We start from the raw sequence: 20,360 nt of genomic DNA on the forward strand, positions 1-20,360 counted from the left end.
TGAGCCACCCACGCGCCCTGTTATATATTTTTTAACATATGCAACTAAGCTTGCCTTGCAGTTAAGACTATTTCTCATAACTCAGATAGTCATTTACCTCCGAAGTGATGAATATGTAAAGAAGTCTCCCAACGATTTGCTTTTAATTTTGCCTTATTCCAAGAAAGTTTTGATTTTAATGATGCAATTCATATCTGGATATTATCAACATTATAAACACACCTCCCTGTAAATTTTCATAGCGTTAAGTAGGCAAGACCCTTGGAGGAAGAACTATATTTAAAAAGGAAATTTTTGTTCTCTCAGCAAAGTATTTGTTTAAATTTCTTAAAGTCGGCTTGATATTCAGTTTTATTTCTTTATTTAAAAAAATGTTTATTGGGGCGCCTGGGTGGTGCAGTCGGTTAAGCGTCCAACTTCAGCCAGGTCACAATCTCGCGGTCTGGGAGTTCGAGCCCCGCATCAGGCTCTGGGCTGATGGCTCGGAGCCTGGAGCCTGTTTCCGATTCTGTGTCTCCCTCTCTCTCTGCCCCTCCCCCGTTCATGCTCTGTCTCTCTCTGTCCCACAAATAAATAAAAACGTTGAAAAAAAAATTTAAAAAAAATGTTTATTTTTGAGAGAGAGAGACAGACAGAGAGACAGAGTGTGAGCGGGGGAGGGGCAGAGAGAGGGAGTCACAGTATCCGAAATAGACTCCAGGCTCTGAGCTGTCAGCACAGAGCCCAACGTGGGGTGTGAACCCATGAACCACGAGATCATGACCTGAGCTGAAGTTGGATGCTTGACCGACTGAACCACCCAGGTGTCCCAGTTTTATTTCTTGATCAAATTACAAAATGTAGAGAATTTGCAGCATGATGAATAATCTGTGGACAGACTCTACTAAATGTTGAGTCAAGAAGTACATTTTTTTACTTAGTCCAAGCAAAATAGTAATTTCAAAAAGATGAGTTAAAGCTGCATAATCTAGGTGCAGATTACAATAGAGAAAGCTGGTATTTTTTAATAACGTATTCCAGGTCAATTCGATATCCTCATGGGGCCAGTGGAATGTGGCTTTCCCCTATACTGTACTTAAAAATCAAGGATGCATACTTGGGGGGTTTGTGGCATTGTGTTGCATCACTGAGAAACTTTATATCTCTGTTCTTTTAAATAGTGGAAGATGGAGATTGTCACCCCTTGATTCCCTCTTGTAAAGCTTAAGCATTTTTGTTCCCCTCAAAGAAATATGATGAAATTAGGCACTTTGATCATTTTGGTTGCTCTCTTTGAACATTCTTCATTTTTTTTGATCTGTCTTAAAATGTCAATCTCATGAGGTTGAGCATTTTTAATATGTTTTATAAGCATATATTCCTGTGTGTGTGTGTGTGTGTGTGTGTGTGTGTGTGTGTGTGAGCTGTGTGCCTGTTAAGATTCCTTGATCATTTTCTAACTGAATATTCTGAATATGTTTTATGGATTTGTGGGACTTATTTGTCCATGTTAGATGTGAGTGTTTGCTGGTTATAATATATGTTTGCAAATACCATCCTTCGCTCAGTGATTATTAGCCATTTCACTCTTTTATTAATGCCTTTGGGTAATCAACAGTTTCTAATTTTAATATAATCTAATTTATCCATCTTTTCCTATATAGCTAGTGCTTTGAGTCCTATTAAAGAAATCTTTCCCAACTCTAGGAATATGATGCTATTCTCCAATATCATCTCCTAGAGTCTTTAACGTTCAACCCCTCACATTTGAATCTACCCAGTTTTAACTTGATTTTTAAGTACAGTATAGGGGAAAGCCACATTTCACTTGTTTCCATGAGGATACCCAATTGATCTGAAACACATTATTAAAAAATACCTCCTTTAGGGGCGCCTGGGTGGCTCAGTCAGTTGGGTATCCGGCTTCAGCTCAGGTCACGATCTCATACTCCATGAGTTTGAGCCCCGCGTCAGGCTCTGTGCTGATAGCTCAGAGCCTGGAGCCTGCTTCAGATTCTGTGTCTCCCTTTCTCTGCCCTTCCCCCCGCTCACGCCTCTGTCTCTCTCTTTCTCTCTCTTTCTCTCAAAAGTAAATAAATATTGAAAAATATTAAATAAATAGAAATAAATAATAAATAAAAAATACCTCCTTTATCTATTATTTCCTATGTTACCTGTGTCATGAATTAAGTGATGGTATGCACTGGATATATGTGGTTTTGTTTCAGGAATCAACACGTTTATTTGGTCTATCCTTGTACTCATAACACTTATGTCTTAATTTACTATAGTTTTATGATACGTTGTGTTACTAACAGCACAAGTGTAACTATCAGAAAAATGAAAATTAAACTTACATTGAGCCAGAATGTCTAAACTAAACTTAGAGAAAAATAAAAGGCTAACAACATCAAATTTTGGCAAGAATGTGGTACAATAGAAATTCTCATGACATACAGCTTTGTGTATATGGGGAGGTGGGGGTAAAAGTCGGCTCAACTACTTTGGGAAATTGTTGGCAAAATTGAGTAAATGTAAAAATACAAACATTTGTGGACCCACAATACCAGTCCTGTGCATATACCCAACAGAAATGCACAAATAGGTATTCGCAGACGCGAACAAGAATGTGATGGCTGAATTATTCATAATAACTCCAAACTGGAAATATCCACATGTTCAACACTAGAATGGGTAAATAAAGAGAAGTAGATGATACAGTGCAATATTAGACGACAAAGAAAATGAGCAATCTGCAACCTGTGGTGTATTGCTAAATACAACCCCGTGGATGAATCTCTGGAACAATTCATCGGGGAGGAGAACGGTGACCAGATTTGGAAAAGGACACAATGAGAGCTTTTGGGTTGCTGGCAATGATCTCTTTATAGATCTGTGTGGTGATTGCACACTTGTGTTCATTTTGTGATCATTCCTAGTACAATATGTTCGTGACTTATTCCTTTTTTCTATTTATATGTAAAGCCTTACTAAAAGGCATCAAAAACATTTTGAATGTTGTACTGCGAATATAGTACTGTAGTTAGATGCCATCATTTCCGCCCTGTGTTTTCCACAAAGTAAACGAAGGTTGCGTATTTATTTCTATGCAATCTACACCGTAATTATGAATTTGATAATGTACTTGTTCATAATGGCCACCTTAAGTTTATTACTGATGATACAGCAAATTGTGCTGGTACAAGCTCAGACTTGCAGTCAGTCAAGAACATTTTACATCATAATCCAGTTAGTTATCCTATTAGGTCTCTCTTCCAGCTTTATGTAATTGACAAATTTCATAAGCGTGTCTTCCATGCCTTAGATAATAAAAATATTAAAAATGACAGTATACAGGATGAAAGCCTGTGCCACATCATTAGAGAGCTCTCTTCAAGTTGACATAGCCATTAATCAACATATTTGGGGCATAATTATTAACCAATTTTGAGTGTTCCTGAAACTGTTATCTTCCAGACCACATTTTACTGTTTTATATTCATCAGAGATATGGCCCTAATGCTTTACTAAAATCAAGTTAGAGATATATCTACGGAATTCGCTCCATTCTATTAAACAAGAATGTGATCAAAAAGGAAATCCTTAAGTTCACCAACACCACTTTCAGTGTGACCAACCCTCTCTTTTTTCTTTTATTCTAAATGCTCATAACCCCCAGATTTTGAGGAAGAGCTTTCTTATCTATTTTTTTCTAGATTTACTAAGTCCCTTGCTTTTAATTCATGTGTGTGTGTGTCTAATTTTCTGGTAACTCCTTTGATAAATATTCAGAGAAGCAAGGCTCTATCTATGAATGATGGCAGCCTCTTTTCAGATATAATCTGAAAAAGTTAAAAGAGCTCTACCTCTCCGCGTATGTCCTAACTTGCCACAGGAGGTAATTCCCTGTCCTCAGTGATCAGTTCTGTTACTCCCAGCATGAAGTGAAAGCTGTCATCTTCGCTGAAGAAGCCAGAAATGGAAGACAAGCCATTCTGTTTTCTTGTCATCTAATGATGTCTGATGAAATCACTTCTTTTTCTGTTTTGTTTCAAAATGTACCTTCATACTCTTTTGTTTTCACGTTCTGTAAGCATTAATTGTCCTCTATTTGGGGAATGACAGTGGCATTGCCATTTTTGCTTCTCTGGCTCATGACAGTTGTTAATTAATGGCCATGGCCCCCTTTTCTGCTTCCAATCAACAAGTGTCCACACTTGGTTGGGGTTGGAGTCTATTCTGCTACTTCTAAGTAGGTCACATGTCACATCTTCTGGCTGTTCATGTCCCACTGTAAATAAAATCTGAGCTCATTCGCAGGCAACTTCTAGCACGTCTTCAGATGCTAACTGGTTTTTATTTATCCATGAGCTAATTCTCAACTGTATGCTTAAGCTTTATTTGTTTAAATATCGCATTTCCATCAGTCTCATTATTTTAGGCCATCTTTCATTTGCATGGCATGATATACTTTCCATACTGAACATGCTTTTCAGTGTTCACAAGATCTTTTCAATCCACAGAATCATGTCTTGTTTTTTTTTCAATTTTGAAAAAAAGTCTCAATCATTACTTCTTCAAATTCTTCTTCATTACTTTATTTTCTATGTATTTGTTTTATTCCAGAACTTTTTAGACTGATCAGTGAAACTCCCTCTTTGTCCTTCAGGTCTACAAATTGTAACGGCTTTATTGACGTATAATGGATGTATGCTAATATTAACATATTGAAATTGTACAGTTTGATCATTTTATATATGTTACACCTATGAAACCATCACCACAGTCAGGGTAACAAATATACCCATTACCCCAAGAAGTTTTATTTTGCCACTTTCTATCCTCTTCCTTTGCCCCTCCTTCTCCCCCTTCCTCAAACAATTACTGATCTGCCTTTGTTCCTATATGTTTGCGTTTCCTAGAATTCTGTATGAATGGAATTGTACCATGTGCACTTTTTTCCTTCGGTCCTGAATCCTTTCACTCTGCATAGTTGTTTTCAGATTAATCATGTAGCATGTACCAATGCCCATTCCTTTTTATTACTGAATAGTATTCTGCCATATGGATATACACCATTTGTTAAGCTGTTCATCTGTTGATGAACATGTGGGTTGTTTCCAGCTTTGGGCTGTTACAAGGAAAGGTGCTAAGAACACCATGTACTGGACTTTGTTATGTTTACATGCTTCATTTTTCTCTTGGGAAAATACCTAGGAGGGGGGTGGTGGGATCATATGGTAATTTGTAGGAAGAAGATGTACCTTCCTCCATTCAGAGGCTTCTTTGCTCTCAGCTCTGAGAAGTTTCTTCATATGTGTATGCTAATTGTTATTCAGGTGAAGACTTGAGGAAGGCCCCCTGCTGCCCTTTCTTTTGCTTCTGACTCTAACCACCTGGTCTCACAGCTCTGTCTTCTCAACTCAAGGACCCTGCCATGTTCTGCCTGGGTTCTTTCTTATGTCTCACCCTGGAAACCCTGTCAAGATCAGAAGCTGGGAAGTAGGACTCACTTCATTTGTCCCATATCTCAGGGATCTCAGCACTTGGTTGCCTCACATCTTATGTCTTGCAAACTGTCGTTCCATACATTTTGTCTGCTTTTTCATTGTTTCAGGTAGGAAAGTAAATTCATCATGGAGTCATGTGACTCCATCTTGGTCAAAAGCAGAAGTTCTTGAATTCTACCATGTTTTGTATTTTTCTGTGTTGACTTTTTCTTTTTTTCTTTTGGAGTTTATTTATTTGAGAGAGGAAGGGGCAGAGAGAGAGAATCCCAAGCAGACTCCATGCTGTCAGCATAGTCTTCTGTGGGGCTCAATCCCATGAATCGTGAAATCATCACCTGAACTGAAATCAAGAGTCGGACCCTAAAACAACTGAGCCACCCAGGAGCCCCTGTGCTGACTTTTGTATGACTCCTTCAATATTACCTTTCAGCTGATTGATTCTTTTTGTGATGACATGTAATTTGTGGATTTTCCTCTGATGAAGTTTTCTTTTTCCTATTGATGACTATATTCTTTTTTATTCTAAGATCACTGTTTTTTGTTTGTTTGTTTGTTTGCTTAGTATCTGTCTGCAAACGTTTTATTTCCCTGGTTGTGTCTGATCATTACTGCTATTTTTAATGGATGACATTACTTATTTTATATTTTTGAGAACCTAAAACAAGTATATTTCCATGGTCCTCAATGACTGTTACATCTGGAGTTAATTTCCATTGAACTTTTGATTTCCTTAGCCAGTTTTGTGCCATTTATTGTCTTTCCTGTGGTTTGAAACTTTGGTTTGCCCACTCTTCTTGACGACCAGTCTGTTTGTCTCTCTGTCTCTGTCTCTCTCTCAATTCCCTATCAACTTGTAACTTTCTCTACCCAGCTTCCCACATCTTCAGTCCAGAACCACATCTTACCTGCTTTGCCTTGTGCCTTTGTCTGGGGCTGTTATTAGAGAATCACAGGTCCAATGACTAAACCAGAGGTGCCGAGCACATGCATACCTGGTTTCTAATTTCTCTGGGCACGTTTTCCTGTAAACCATGGATCCAAGCCATAGATCCAAACCATACATCCAACATCCAAGAGCTGTTTCAGTCTCGTTTGATAAGAAGGTTTTCCTGGGCTAACTTTCAACCCTGACCCAGGCTTCCTTTCTCTGACACAGATGGGGACACTCCCATCCAACAGTATTCCCCAGGAACTAGTGCCCCACCACCTCTTTTGTATTCCCAGACCCTGACTCCAGCCAGCCTCTGCTTTGGTCCTACTCACTGCTTTGCATTTTGGTTGCATTTCTTGTGCATGGAGATGCCTATCTTATTTTTTTATCCTGGCTATGTCTTTTTCAATTTTCTTTTTATCTATCTTATCTAAAAATACTGTATATTTAGAGCAGGAGGAGGCCTTCAGGCCTGAACTCATAATGCTATCTTGCCCCAAAGTCTCCTTTTCAATTTATTCTTTTCATCTGATACATATTTCTCAACCAGTTATTAAAGGTAGTTCTATATTTAATTGAAAATTTCTTCTACCTTTTTCTTTTAAATTAGAATCTAAGCTTATAATCTCTGGTGGTGTTACAACCACCCACTTGGGCATCATGTTTATGCAGGAGCCACTTATCACTAGAAAAGAAATTTCAAGCCCTCTCTTGAACCACCTACTAAGTTTTTCTTTTCTCTCAGAGGTACCAACTTACAAATTACAAAGCAGAAAGGGCCATCATCATTATAAGCTTTCACGAAGTTTAGAGTGGTAGTCCCACCCAGTTCTCCAGGTTCTCTGTTATAATTTATCACTCAAGTAACTCCAGTAGAGTGGGAAGCTAGAATACAAACACTGTGCACACACACACACACACACACACACACACACACACACACACAGGAGGGATGTATGCATGTGAGTGAGAGAGAAAAAAGAGAAGAGAGAAAGAGAGGGATGGATGAATGGAAGCAGAATAAGAGGGAGAAAAGGGGAGGAAACTGCTTAAGGAATGGTAAAATTTCTATATAAGTGCACATCTTTCAGTTCATGCTAACCATTTACTCGGTATCTACTGATATTTTGAGTTCTATTATCTCCAAATGGGAATGAGTGTTGTCTTAGAAACTAAGAGTTTATGACTATTCAGTATCTCCACCTCCTCTACCTCCTCTTGAACTTGGCAGTTTTTTTTCCTTTGTGCTATCACGGTCTCCACTGGGAACACATTTGCCCTGTTATACTCTCCACAATATGTTGGGGAGCACTTCTGCTCCCTTATACCCTATTTTCCTGAGGTTTTTGTGATGAAAGAGTTATCATCCTTAATCCTTGGATCGATAGAGGTTACACATTTCACAAGCCAAATGAACAAAGTAATCAACTTCCCCAAATTACATTGCTTTATAGATCAAAGAGAAAGAGGAAACTTTTCATCGATCTTTCCACCATGTTCTTCACAAAAGCCTGACATTTGCCCTCCCCTTGAGGTTAATCACTATTCTCTCCACATAGACTTCTATAAAGGAATAACTTTGAACTTATAGTTTCCCTTCTTTTAGAATTTTGCTTCCCTTAAAGTGGACAATAAATTCTACTTTTTAAAGTAGCGAGATTAACGGGATTAAGTCATTGGGTTTTTTAAATTTTTTTTAATTAAAAAATTTTTAATGTTTATTTTTGAGATAGTGAGCAAGTATGAATGGGGTGGGGTTGTGGGAGAGAGAGAGGGAGACAGAAGATCTGAAGTGGGCTCTTTGCTGATAGCAGAGAGCCGGATGCGGGGCTCAAACTCACAAACCATGAGATCATGACCTGAACCAAAGTCGGAAACTTAACCGACTGAACCACCCTGATGCCCCTGGGATTAAGTAATTGTATGTTAATTGCCTCCTTATTGAAAAATTGTAATGCAGCAAAACATGGGTAACTTAAGAAAATTTATACTGGAATATTTTTTGAGGAGTAGTTAGAGGGAAACATTCTCAATTTCAGCCAGCAATTAATTGCTCGTATTTTCCCCTTTTCAGTCACTGTGATGATTGCTTATTTACTTCAATGACCAAAGTACCGTGTTGCTCTTAGTAACACAGAGACAGAACTTTATACAGTTAGCTGGAGAATTTCTCCTAAATTTGGAACAATATATCTAACAGATAAGAAAATATATTTATAATCTCTTGATTACTCAGTACTTATTATCCCAGAAGTTCATCTACAGCTCCTCTAAATTACAGAATTCTATGTAAAATAAGCGTGTGGATGATGCATCACTATAGGGAATATTAGATACTACAAGAGGGGAAAAACAGCATAGAGATAATGCACAAAGACAGAGACAACTAAGTCCCATTGTTAGGGTGCGTATTCTCGGAAGAGTGGTTCCAAGGAGGTGTTGTAGATTGGATTCCCCAGGATACAAATTCTAACATGGAGAAGAGCATGTAGGGAATTTATTACAGAGTACTTTTGGGGATGGAAACCTGTGGGAGATAAGGGGATGAAGCAGGAAAAGGCAGAAGGAGAAGTTGAGATGCAATGGAGTGTCAGTGGAGGCTTCACTGAGTTATGCAAACTGAGATGACCCACCAGAGTTTTCCCAAGTTGACTGGCCATTATATCTGTATGACCCCAAGAAGGAATGTGCCCTTGGATAGAGTGTCTCTTTTTTACTCAGGGAGTTCCTAAACAGGAATTACAGCTAACTACAGTCTCTAGACAATAACTGAGGGAAGAATTCCTCCGTTCATAAAGAACAACCTGAATGACGTCCACTGCAGGAGGTAATGTTTGCAGTAAAGAAGCTGGTACTTGAAGGAGAAGTGAGTTTCTCAGTTGTACTGGAACATGTCACACCCTTGTTTCTCTGGCTGCTTCATCCTAACAACAGCAGAGGTATTTCTAACAGAGGTGTATGGCCTGCAAAGCCTAAAATATTTAGTATTGAACCCTCTATAGAGGAAGTTTGCTGACCTTTGATATAGGGTTACTACCGTCAAGTAGTATTATACCACACCCTAGTAACATGAGGACCTCGATACATAATATATCTGTGCTGGCCCCTGTCCTTTGTGCACTTGTCATCGTATGTTTTACTTCTACCTCTGTTAAAACCTTCTAATTCACTGTCACTATTTTTGTTTTAGATGCTCAATTATCTTCTAAAGAAATTTGAAAACATGAACAAATACTTTGTATTTACTGTTGCGTCTACCGTTATCAGCATTCATTTCTTGATACGAGTTTCAATATGGTATGAGTAAATACGATGTGATATGAGTAAATGTGATATGATATGAGTAAATATGAGTTTCAATATGGTAAATTTTCCTGGAAGCTGAAACGTGTACATTTCTTAAAGTATGTACCTATTGGTGATGAATTTTCTCAGCTTTTGCCCTAAACATCATTTATTTTCATGTTTAAAAGATATTTTTGCTGGATATAGAACATTAGATTGACATATGTTTTTTCCCTTTCCTTTTCATCATAACAGGTAATGTCATTCTGTTGTCTTTCACCTTGCATCATTTTTGCTAAGATATTATTGTCCTCTGGCTACTTTTGAGATTTTTCTCTTTAGCATTATTTTTTTAACCAATTGGTTATGATGAGACTTGGTGTTTTGTTTTGTATTGTATTTATTTTTTTATCCTGCTCACAGCTCAGTGAATTCCTTAGATATCTAGGTTTATTATTTTTCAGCCACTGTTTCTTCAAATTGATTTTTTTCTGCCTCAATCTCTACCTTCTCTGCTTTTAGTTCTCTATTTGCATGATTGTTAGGACACTTAATATTGTCCTGCAGGCCACTGGAGTTGCGTCTATTTTTAAGCCTTTTGTCCCTTCTGAGCTACAATTTGAAGGGTTTATGTGGCCCTGGATTCAGACATTAATGTTTCCTTCTCAGTTTCTAATCCAGTACATGTTTTATTTCAGGTATAAACATGGTTCAGAAACTTCTATTTTGTTCTCTTTATCTTTTCCCCATTAATATCTCATATTTGTTTCTTCACTATTTGTATATTTTCTTTCAAATAATGAACTAATGTATAAGCTCAGTGTTAAAGTCCTGGTCTGCTAATTTTATCATCTCTGTCATTCTATTGGCTGTCTTTGCTCTGGTTGTAAGTCATTTTTTCCTGCTCCCTGAAATGTCCAATATTTTTTTTAAAAATCTATACTGAGCATTATGGATGCTCTGTCACTGAGCTTCTTCTGACCATTCATGGCTTTCCTTAATGAAGTGTTGCATTTTGACTGAGCAAGGAGTTAATTTATTTGTAGGTCAGACTGATCCTTTTTCAGGCTTATTACCAATCTTTGTTCAGATGTGTCCTGAGTAGCCCTTATTTTAGGACTCAATCATCCTAATCTTTCTGAGACATCTGCTAGATGCCTAGCATTGTTCCAACAACTTCTCTCAATCTTCTTTACTGTGAAATGAAACTACTCCTGGCCCTGTTAACCTTTCGGTTGTTGTTCATTTCATAATTGCCTTGACCTGGGCTTGTGGAATCTTGGTCTGCAAATACACAGCATGCTATTCATACAAAGTCTGGTCCCCAGAGGTTCTCTGGTGATGCTATGCAGATTTTCAGGGCTCTTTCTCTTTACAGCTGCCCCTTCCCTGGTACTTTGTACTACAGATTCCATCTGTAGGATGGAGCTTTGATTTTGAGGTATCTTCATCTCAGTGACACTGCTGAACTCTGTTTGGGACACTCTTCCATGTGCCAAAATCCAGAAAGTGAACCAGGCATCACCTTATTTGTTTATCTTCTCTTGTGGATCAGGGATCCTGCACTGTCTGTTGTCTAATCCCTATAAAGGATAATTTTATACATTTTGTAGTTATGTGATTTTTTTATGGCAGGAAGGGTATTCTATCATAGCTGAAAGCAGAAATAAGCCATATAAACATCATTAAATGAATGATATATCTGTGATGATTTACAAAATGATTTCTCTTACCGTGGTCCTCATAGAATAAATTATTTTATTGTCAGCTTTTAAGTTTTTTTTATTTGAAAAGTGATGCATATATATATCTAAATACTGTACATTGGATGATTTATTGAATATTTCATTATCATTTGCTCCCATTGGTAGCCAAATTCACTCAAAAAATTATTTTGCTCCTTAGCACTAAGCATTATGGCATATTTTCTGCAATGTATTTATGTACAACCATCGTTATTTTCCATAGTGGTATAGACTAGGAGTATTGTTGTTCCATATTAATGTTCTATTTCTAAAGATAGTTTTACCTTTTTGTTATCTGTCAATTATTATATTTTACCAAAAGGAGTTTTACTTCACTTAGTAACTGAAATGATTTTCCTAGAAATGTTGTTATCAAGAGGCGTTGGTTGTTTATCTCTTAAATGTTAGTGAACATATTACCTGAGTAGCTATATACCTTATTTCTCATGAGTACAGAGCTTAATGTAAGATTAGGTCTCATCTTAAGAACTATGAGTATTCTTTGAGCTCCCAAATTTTTAAAGGAAAATAGACTTTAGAGTTGTACATAATTGCTTTTTGTTCCATTTGTAATCTACTCAAACATAAAGCCCCACATGAGGAATTAATAGATTGTTACATTTTTTTTTCCTAGTGATTTTTAGTTGAAGAATTCATGGTAAATTGATCAACCCTCAGCCAATTAGACTCTGACATGTACTAATAAGATCTAATTGAGGAATGATGAAGACATTTGCTCAGGAGAAAATGAGCACATAATTACACCATAAAGAGGTTAGAGTATCAATGTTACCCAGCTGGAAGAATATTAGTTGAAGTCCCAATGGCATCTATAAAGGACACTCCATAATATGTCTATGAATGTTGCACTGCTAAGGCCAATTAAAAGATGTAGATAAATCCATTATCAACAGTAGAATTTCAGCTCTAAATATCTGTTTTCCTCTCTTGCCTTAACCTTCTTCAGGTGCTGGGGGATGGTCTCCATCCGACAGTGACCATTACCAATGGCTTCAGGTTGACTTTGGCAATCGGAAGCAGATCAGTGCCATTGCAACCCAAGGAAGATACAGCAGCTCGGACTGGGTGACCCAATACCGCATGCTGTACAGTGACACTGGGAGAAACTGGAAACCCTATCATCAAGATGGGAACATCTGGGTGAGTCACTGTCAGAAAGGCAAACACAGAATTGAGTGGCAGATGTGTGACCTCAGCCTGTCCAGGTCCTGGCACGATCTGGGGAGGTGGAGAGGGTTTGGTGGTGGCCTGGCTGAAGGTTTATCTTGTCAGTTTTGTTTCTCGTCTTTGTGTTCGTGTCCTCTGGTACTTGCTGAGAGAGAAAAAAATGTGAGCAAAGCAAAAGGAGGTGGGGAAATGGATCAAAATCCCAGTGTGCCCTGCCCCACCTCTTGCCTTTCCTAAATGGTAGAAAACCCTTATCTTGCAGAGTGGATGCGTCCCCCTTCCCTGGTTTCTAGTATATTTCACAGAAATCAAAATCTCCCAAGAAACCTGTGTTAAACCTGAAACAAACAAAAAAAAAGGTAAATAATTTCATGATAGTAGGGTACTAGAATTTTGTTAAACACAGTATTTCAAGTTACTGTATTTTTTTCTGGAGTACAGAACAGAAATGGTACAAATTGTACCAACATACCAAAGTGAGTTAAGGATATAGAATAAAAAAAATCCTGACTTAGGTTTTCATTCCTTACTCCCCCTCGCTCTCGCTTGCCTCAGACTGTTTCTGTTTGGAGGTATTTAGTTAAATCATTAAAGGACAACATGAGACAAGGTTTACTGCCAACAGAGCTTGGATGAACTGGCGGGCACTGGGCAGGGGGCTGTGGAGTCTGCAGCACTTTACCACCTGCCAGAAGCAAGTTCAGTTTGTCTTTTGCTTTAATCCGGGCCTGTTCGGACGAAGCACTATTTACTGAGTTACTGACCATTTATGTATAAAGATAAAAATCAGATAGAAAAATGGTTTTGTTTTGTTTTGTTTTGTTTTTAAAGAAAAACCAAATGGAAGACCAGCCGTAGCTCTGGAGCACGTCAGGCAACACACTCAACATCCCCTCCCCCAAACAGTTTTAATTTTTTTAAATGTTGCTGGTCCTCACTCTGAGGTATATACACTTGTCACTGTTTGTCTGACCAAAGCCATCAGGAAGCCATTCATTCATCGAGTCAGTCAGTCACTCAGTCAGTCTTGTTGATTGAAAAAATAGTTTCCTCTGGCTGCAATTTCTGCCCAAGGCTCAGGGCAATGAGTCTTAATATGCACTGTCCTTTCGAATCACCTAAACAGGTTTTAAAGTTCGTGGATTCCAGGTACACCCAGATCAATGAAATCCCAATTGTGTAAATAGAAATTAGGTTAATGACAATGATAGCTTTTTTTGAAGACAGAGATCTTCCAATTCAGGTAAAATATTGAATTGTGAGAATATAATTTAGAGGAGTAGCAACAGTAATATAGGACAAGAAAAGAAATGCCCCATATTTTATTATAGACAATTATTATATTAGTGGTCTAGACCTTTATTGCAGATCTATATTTATATTATATTGCAGATGTATATTCATTGAAGATCTGTATTTACTTCATTCTGTTATTATGAGAGAAAAATAGTTTAAACCACTTACTTTAAAAATATTTCAGTTAAATTGGAAAGTTGTGTGACTCCAATCAAATGTTCAGCACGCTTGAATAAATTATTTTAAAATACTAAATTTCGAGGGATCTAGTCTAGTTTAATTATTTAGAAAAGCACCCATAACCAAAGCCAAGTAAAGCCATCAATGTTAAACAGGAAGAAAGGAGGAGGAGAAAGAGGAGGTTCACTTCTTAAATTGCGTCCTTCACAGTATTAGGTAGAGTGCTGGGGATTTTCAACCTGATTAATGCCCCTCCCCCTTAGAGAACTTACATTTTAAAAATCCTCCAGTAATCTTTGTGAGGAGACAGAGTTTAGAGCTCCTAGTTTGGGTGGGTGGTCATCTCTATAGCAGGAACCAGTGTTCGTAACTGGTGTGTAAAATAGAGATATAATGCTCTGATAATAAAAAGTCCTCCAGAGTAGTTCTTTAGAAATAGCTTTTCCCAAGCCATGATGATATGACAAAAACATGTGCATATTGAGATGGATAAGCTGTAGGAAGCAAGAAGTGGAGAAAATGTCTCTTTATGGAAAGTCTTCCTCTTACAATTAAGGTAATTCAAAGCCCCAAACCTAATCTACAGAGAAGTAATTTTCAACTAGAATAAACTAGAAAACTTTAAAATTTGTGGATGTGTGGGTCCTACTTCTGGAGATTTGGTTTAGTTAGTCTATGGTGTAACCTAGGCGTCAGGATTTTAAAGTTCCCCAGGTCATTGTGATGTATAGCCAACACTGAAGACCGTATTTTAGATGTTTTCTGGCCTGTAGGGAGGGTGGGGGTGGAGGAAGGTTATTGTGACATTAGGTTTTATTGTGATATTAGATATTAGGTTGTTAGAAAGGACCTTCCTCAAAGTTTAGCAGAGAGAAAGAGTCTGACCCCACAGATCAACCAGACAACTGCAAGTAGGCAGTTAAGGTTCAGAACACAAATTCTGCCAGTAAAGCATTCATTGTTTTCCAACTCTCTGTGGACTCTAATTTGAAATCAGATTATCATGTTGGTGAAATTATTCGCGGGCTGCAAACTGGACTCCAAACAATCTTGCACCTTTCTGTTTTTGTAAAGTGTCCATCCCATGATTGAGAGTTCCCAGTCCTCTCCTATCATAGTGCGAGTGATGACTGCTAAAATACAGAGGTATTTGGGCTTTACTTTACTTACCAGGTACGTAGCAGTTAGGGATAGCTCATTCTGACTAAATACAGAGACGTAAGTTCAAAGAGCTAAGAAAGGTGGAATTTTCCAGGGTGAGTTGGACTCTTGGTTTACATAAGATACCAAGTGTTGGGTGAAGGGGATAAGGCCATGAAATGGAAATATCACCAACTGTGAAGGTGGACCACATCTCCATTCAGGGCTCTCCACCTTTTCTGATGGTGTGGAGTGTATTGTTTCCTGCCATTCTGACGTTCGTCTTGTTTCTTCCTTTCAAGTCCTATATGTGTATTTTTGTTGTTAAAAATAAGTATGCGAGGAGTGACTATTTCTACGTGAAAGTGTAGTGAGCTACTTATGAAATTATAGAACTCAAAACAAGTGTGAGACAGAAACTATATGCTGTGAAATATTTTTGAGTGCCAAGCGTGCATTGAGTGATTAACATTTAGAAATTACAGATCTCGACGAAAATATGTTTTGGACATAAGTTTATTGAACATTAAATATTAAATTTTATTGTAGTCCGACTACTGCTTAACATGATGTGTATTGCACTTAAATGAAAGAGATTTCTGAAACAGATTTGGGTAGCCATTTGATGGACAACACCCTATACCATGGGAAGTTTCAGATAGTTAAAAATTTTTTAAGCTGATCTGGTTAGGAAGTTGCTTTCCTCAGCCGTTCCTAAAATGATTGATCACCTGAGAAGAAGACACATTAATGGGAATCCAATCACTTAAGTGTTACTTTGAACAAATGTCAAATGGTTATTCCTTCTGCAATTATAGGGGGATGGACAACACAGCCAATTCTTTTGTCATATTGTTATTAAATGTTCCTGTGGAGAATCTATTGGATAATATGTTAAAATACGTGAAAAACAAGTCCTGTCGACGAGAAATTATGACAGCTTAACAAGATTTTAAGGTCGTGAATCTAACTGTGGAATCTGATTGTGAAATGATGATGGCTCTTGAAAATATTCCTGAAGAATGGTTTATCTGAATATTTAATACTCAAAGATGTGAGTTGCTAAATGTGCTTGGCTAGTCAAACCTTCTCATTCCTCAGGGATAATCCTAGGCATAATGGAATTCTTTATACTTTATTCACAATGCCATTTCCTTCTCTTCAGAATTTTCTTTCTAATGTAGAAGAAAAATACGTATAGATTGGTAAAATCGCCTACCCCTCCCCCCCCCCCCCCCCGCCGAAAAATCATTCCATTTGCATATTCCACAAACTCTAATTTGCATACTGCTCTTGAGGTGTTTTCTGGTTTCCTAAGTATAATCTGTAGGAGAGAGAGGAAATAGTCTGTCTGAGCATTTCTTATCAAAAGTCCATTCAGCATTACATTAAATAAGAATTCCAGCAGATTTTTGCTGGGAGGCTGCATTTAGCTTTGCTTGGGAAATTCAATTACCGGTTTTTGAATGCAGATATTTGGATCCAAAATAGGAAATTGAAGTATTAATAGTGAATGCCTTCTTTACATACCGTTATTGTTTTGCAGGAGAGTAACATAGTACAAGTTTACCTATAACTTAAATGTAGTTTTTCTTTTTAAAAAATTGTATTAAATGGTGAGAAAATGCTTCTATATCCCTAGTTATTTTTTAAAGGAGTTTTATCCCCTTTGTCGATAGTAGGCAAGTTTCAACCAGAGATCAGTGACCACTGAATTTATTAGATGGAGAATCCCACAGAACAGAAATGTTTACTATATTTAAATTACATCATTACATATTTATCAAGAATATAGGAATATATAAGCCCATATTCTCTAAGCAATATTAAATAAAATATTAATTTGCTAGGTGAGTTAGAAAACCTGGATCTCTTACACACTTTTTTCCACATACGTACTCACACAAAAAACTTCATTGTTTCTAACACATTTGAAACATTTAAAAATACGAAAAGCAAATAACAGCACATTGATTAAATTCTTTGTTTTTTGAATATCAATTCAACAGCTGGAATATGTATTCTCTACTTCCTTTTTAATCAAATATCTTACCAACTGATATCTACATAATAAAAGTTCCTAAAACATCTTTGTAGGTTGTAGGTAAGTAGGTTCACTTAGTAGGTTTCCCTAAGTGAACGCCAAGATTTGGATTCAAAAGGACTGAATTCAAGTATCTGGGTTCGTATATTCAGTTTATAAACTCAGAGAAGTCACTTGGGAGTAATGTCTCTTGGGAGGTTTACATGAGATTATGTAAGTAAAGAAATTTATCAAACTATAGAGATTGAGAAACATGTACGGTATCACGTGCCTGTATAGAAGCATCTACAAAACTCGTAGCATTCTACAAAATTAGTGTAGTGTTTCTTTTCAGTGAGAGTATCTGCTATGACCATTTTAGTTTAGTCCCCCTCTATCCTTTCCAGATATATTCTACCTCTGTTTACTCTTATTTGTGGTTTAAAATATCTGAAAAAATTTTGGTGACGGAAGTCTGACTTAAAATGAGAAGGGAGATGTAAGCACACCTCTGGTGTATCTTCCAATGAACAAATGGAGTGGGGCCATCGATTGACAGTGTGGTTCCGGCTGGGCTTGTAGAGCATGTCTGGTAGGCCTAGCTCAGTGCCAAGTGCCTTCGAAGTGCTTGGAACGAATTATTTGTTACCATAATGATGGTCATGTGTCCAATGAGCCATGTAAGGGGATATTGTGTAAAAATGAATGGATTATTCTGTCCTCTCTTTTCAACCATTTGTATAGTGGTTGCGTTGATTTTCCAAATCACTTCCAAATCTGTTCCAGTTATAAATGTAAAGCACAACTACTTCGCAGTTCAATAGTATTCTTAGACTCTTTTGAGCAACTCTAGAAATTTTTCTCTGCCTTTGGAACTACAGAGGAAGATAACCATCCCTCTCGCTTGCTCTTGTAACTTCCATCAGATGATAACATCCCTTCTTCACTTAGGACACTAATGCAATATGTTTCAACAATAGCTGTGAACTTACTTGTTTATGTATGCACGTGCATTGTGGTTGCAATCCATTATTTGGGGAAAGGACTAGGCAGGCATATTCAGAACAAGTTTATGGGTAACTTATTGAGAAATAAGACATAGCAGAATAATCTGCATTAAACCCTTTCTAAAATGGCCCTTGATATAAAGGGGATAAGCATCTTTAGGACTTGTATAGAAAAAAAAATAATTTCCAGGGTGAATTTAGAATAAGCTTCTTATTTCTGTGAAATACATTTTTTCTGTTTACACCCCTCTTAGGCTGGGAGATATTTTTAAAATCTCATGAATTTTAATAAGTTGAGTGGATATTCCAGATCCTTCTGCATATACTATAATGCCTCTAGTAGTCAATGTTGATCACCTTTCCAAATCCACATTTGTATTGCGAGATTCTCATTTTAAGGGGTCATAGGATTTTGTCTTGCATCACTTTTTGAGTCATTCAATATTGTACACATAGACACATGTGGAAGAACCATTCTAGCCAATGTGGTTATGTGTTTAATTTTTGCCAAAAATCTGGAAGATAAAATAAGGTGGTATTAATAATAGTGACATACACTGGTAGGTAAAGGAAGATGATATCATCTTATATGATATGGCTTCTTACAGGCAATGAAGTAACAGTATATTATTCTCCACAGTGTAGTGCATTTCTCACTGATGAGTTAAAACGAGGTATATGTAATCATTATTCTAAATTTTTTAAGTATATTTGATTGCTTGAAGAGCATGCTGAAAGAGAAAGTGGTCTCATTAAGCAAAATGATATTAACAGGTGCTTTATTTTGCTCTGGGCTCGAATAATGGAGACGCTGATATTTGTCTTGTGAGACTAAGGTTGGCTTTAGGTGACAAGGGATTGAATGAGTCCAGGTGAATGCAAATTTATATAAAGCGTTGATAGATAGGTACCTGCAAATATTCTGAAGAATAATAATGAATAATATCATTTCAGATGAGCGTGTCTACCCCACTCAAGTTGGAGCTTGGTGGAAGTTAGGAGAGTAGCCGTATGTCTCCATGGGAGAATGTAGGGCAATGACAAAATGTGCTGTTTGGTGGCCACAAGTCCGTGAGAGGCCGTGGAAATAGCAGCTCACTGGTGCACTGTGGCACCGGACCACCTTTCACAGAGATCTGTGTGGCTTAAGGAGATTTCTTAACCTTTCTGGGCTTAAATCTCTTCACCTGTAAAATGTAGCTAATAACACCCCTTACTTCCTTTACCTCAACAGAGATTATAGGTATTAAGTTAATAATCCATGTGAAGAGTTTAGGAAAATACGTGGCGCATATTAAGCACGCCATTATAATCACGTTACATAAATTTGTGACTTCCAGGTGCATTGCTGTCATATTGGATTGGATCTGTCCTTGGAAATTCAAAATAGCCTGTTACTTTCACTTTGTAACAGCTTTTCCGTATTAACATGTTGGCATGTATATTGTAATACATCTGTGCTTCTCTGCTTGAAATGACTAATAACTCATTTTTAAGTATAATTGAGAACGCTAATTTCATTTACGTCACTTGAATCATGATCGTCCCATGGAGTCTGAGGCACCGCAGTACAAATTGTGTCTGGGCAGTTCTTTCAGATCTGTTTTCTATTAAACTTCGGTGAAAATATGACCGCGATGTTTCCATCAGACCTAGCTTAATAAATTCACTTTTATTGACTTTGGAAATCAAGGAAAATAAGCCATTTTTGCCTACAGTCCTCCTGCGTACCTTCTTAGGCTAACTCAAAAGAGTAAGATACGCAGACCGCCAAACAGGCTTTGTAAGAATTAGCTAAGACAGGTTATGCTGGTTAGCCATGAAAATGGAAAGCCAGACGAGCGAGGCGCTATCTGAATGTCTTGAATCAGCAACAACAGCATCACCTGAGAGCTCGTTAGATATTCAGAATCCAGGGACCCAGCCCATACCTTTTAAAACCAGAATATACAGTTTGGCAATATCCACAGGTGATTCATATGCATGTTAAAGAGAGAGTGTGTTGTTTTCCATATTTGAGCAGCTCTTGCCAGGAAGAAGAACTAGAATTGGACCCTATGTCTCCAAAGCACAAGG

At 37.5% G+C, this 20,360-nt stretch overlaps 1 protein-coding gene across 1 annotated transcript in view; it reads left to right on the forward strand.

Annotated features, from left to right (window-relative positions):
- CNTNAP2 (contactin associated protein 2) overlaps positions 1-20,360 on the forward strand; it is a 1,382,613-nt gene that overhangs the window by 46,065 nt on the left and 1,316,188 nt on the right. Inside the window, exon 3 of the mRNA XM_047837856.1 lies at positions 12,418-12,611. Coding sequence (XP_047693812.1) covers positions 12,418-12,611 — 194 coding nt within the window. The remainder of the gene's footprint in view (positions 1-12,417; positions 12,612-20,360) is intronic.

Source organism: Prionailurus viverrinus, chromosome A2, assembly GCF_022837055.1.
Source record: "Prionailurus viverrinus isolate Anna chromosome A2, UM_Priviv_1.0, whole genome shotgun sequence".
Lineage (NCBI taxonomy): Eukaryota > Metazoa > Chordata > Mammalia > Carnivora > Felidae > Prionailurus > Prionailurus viverrinus.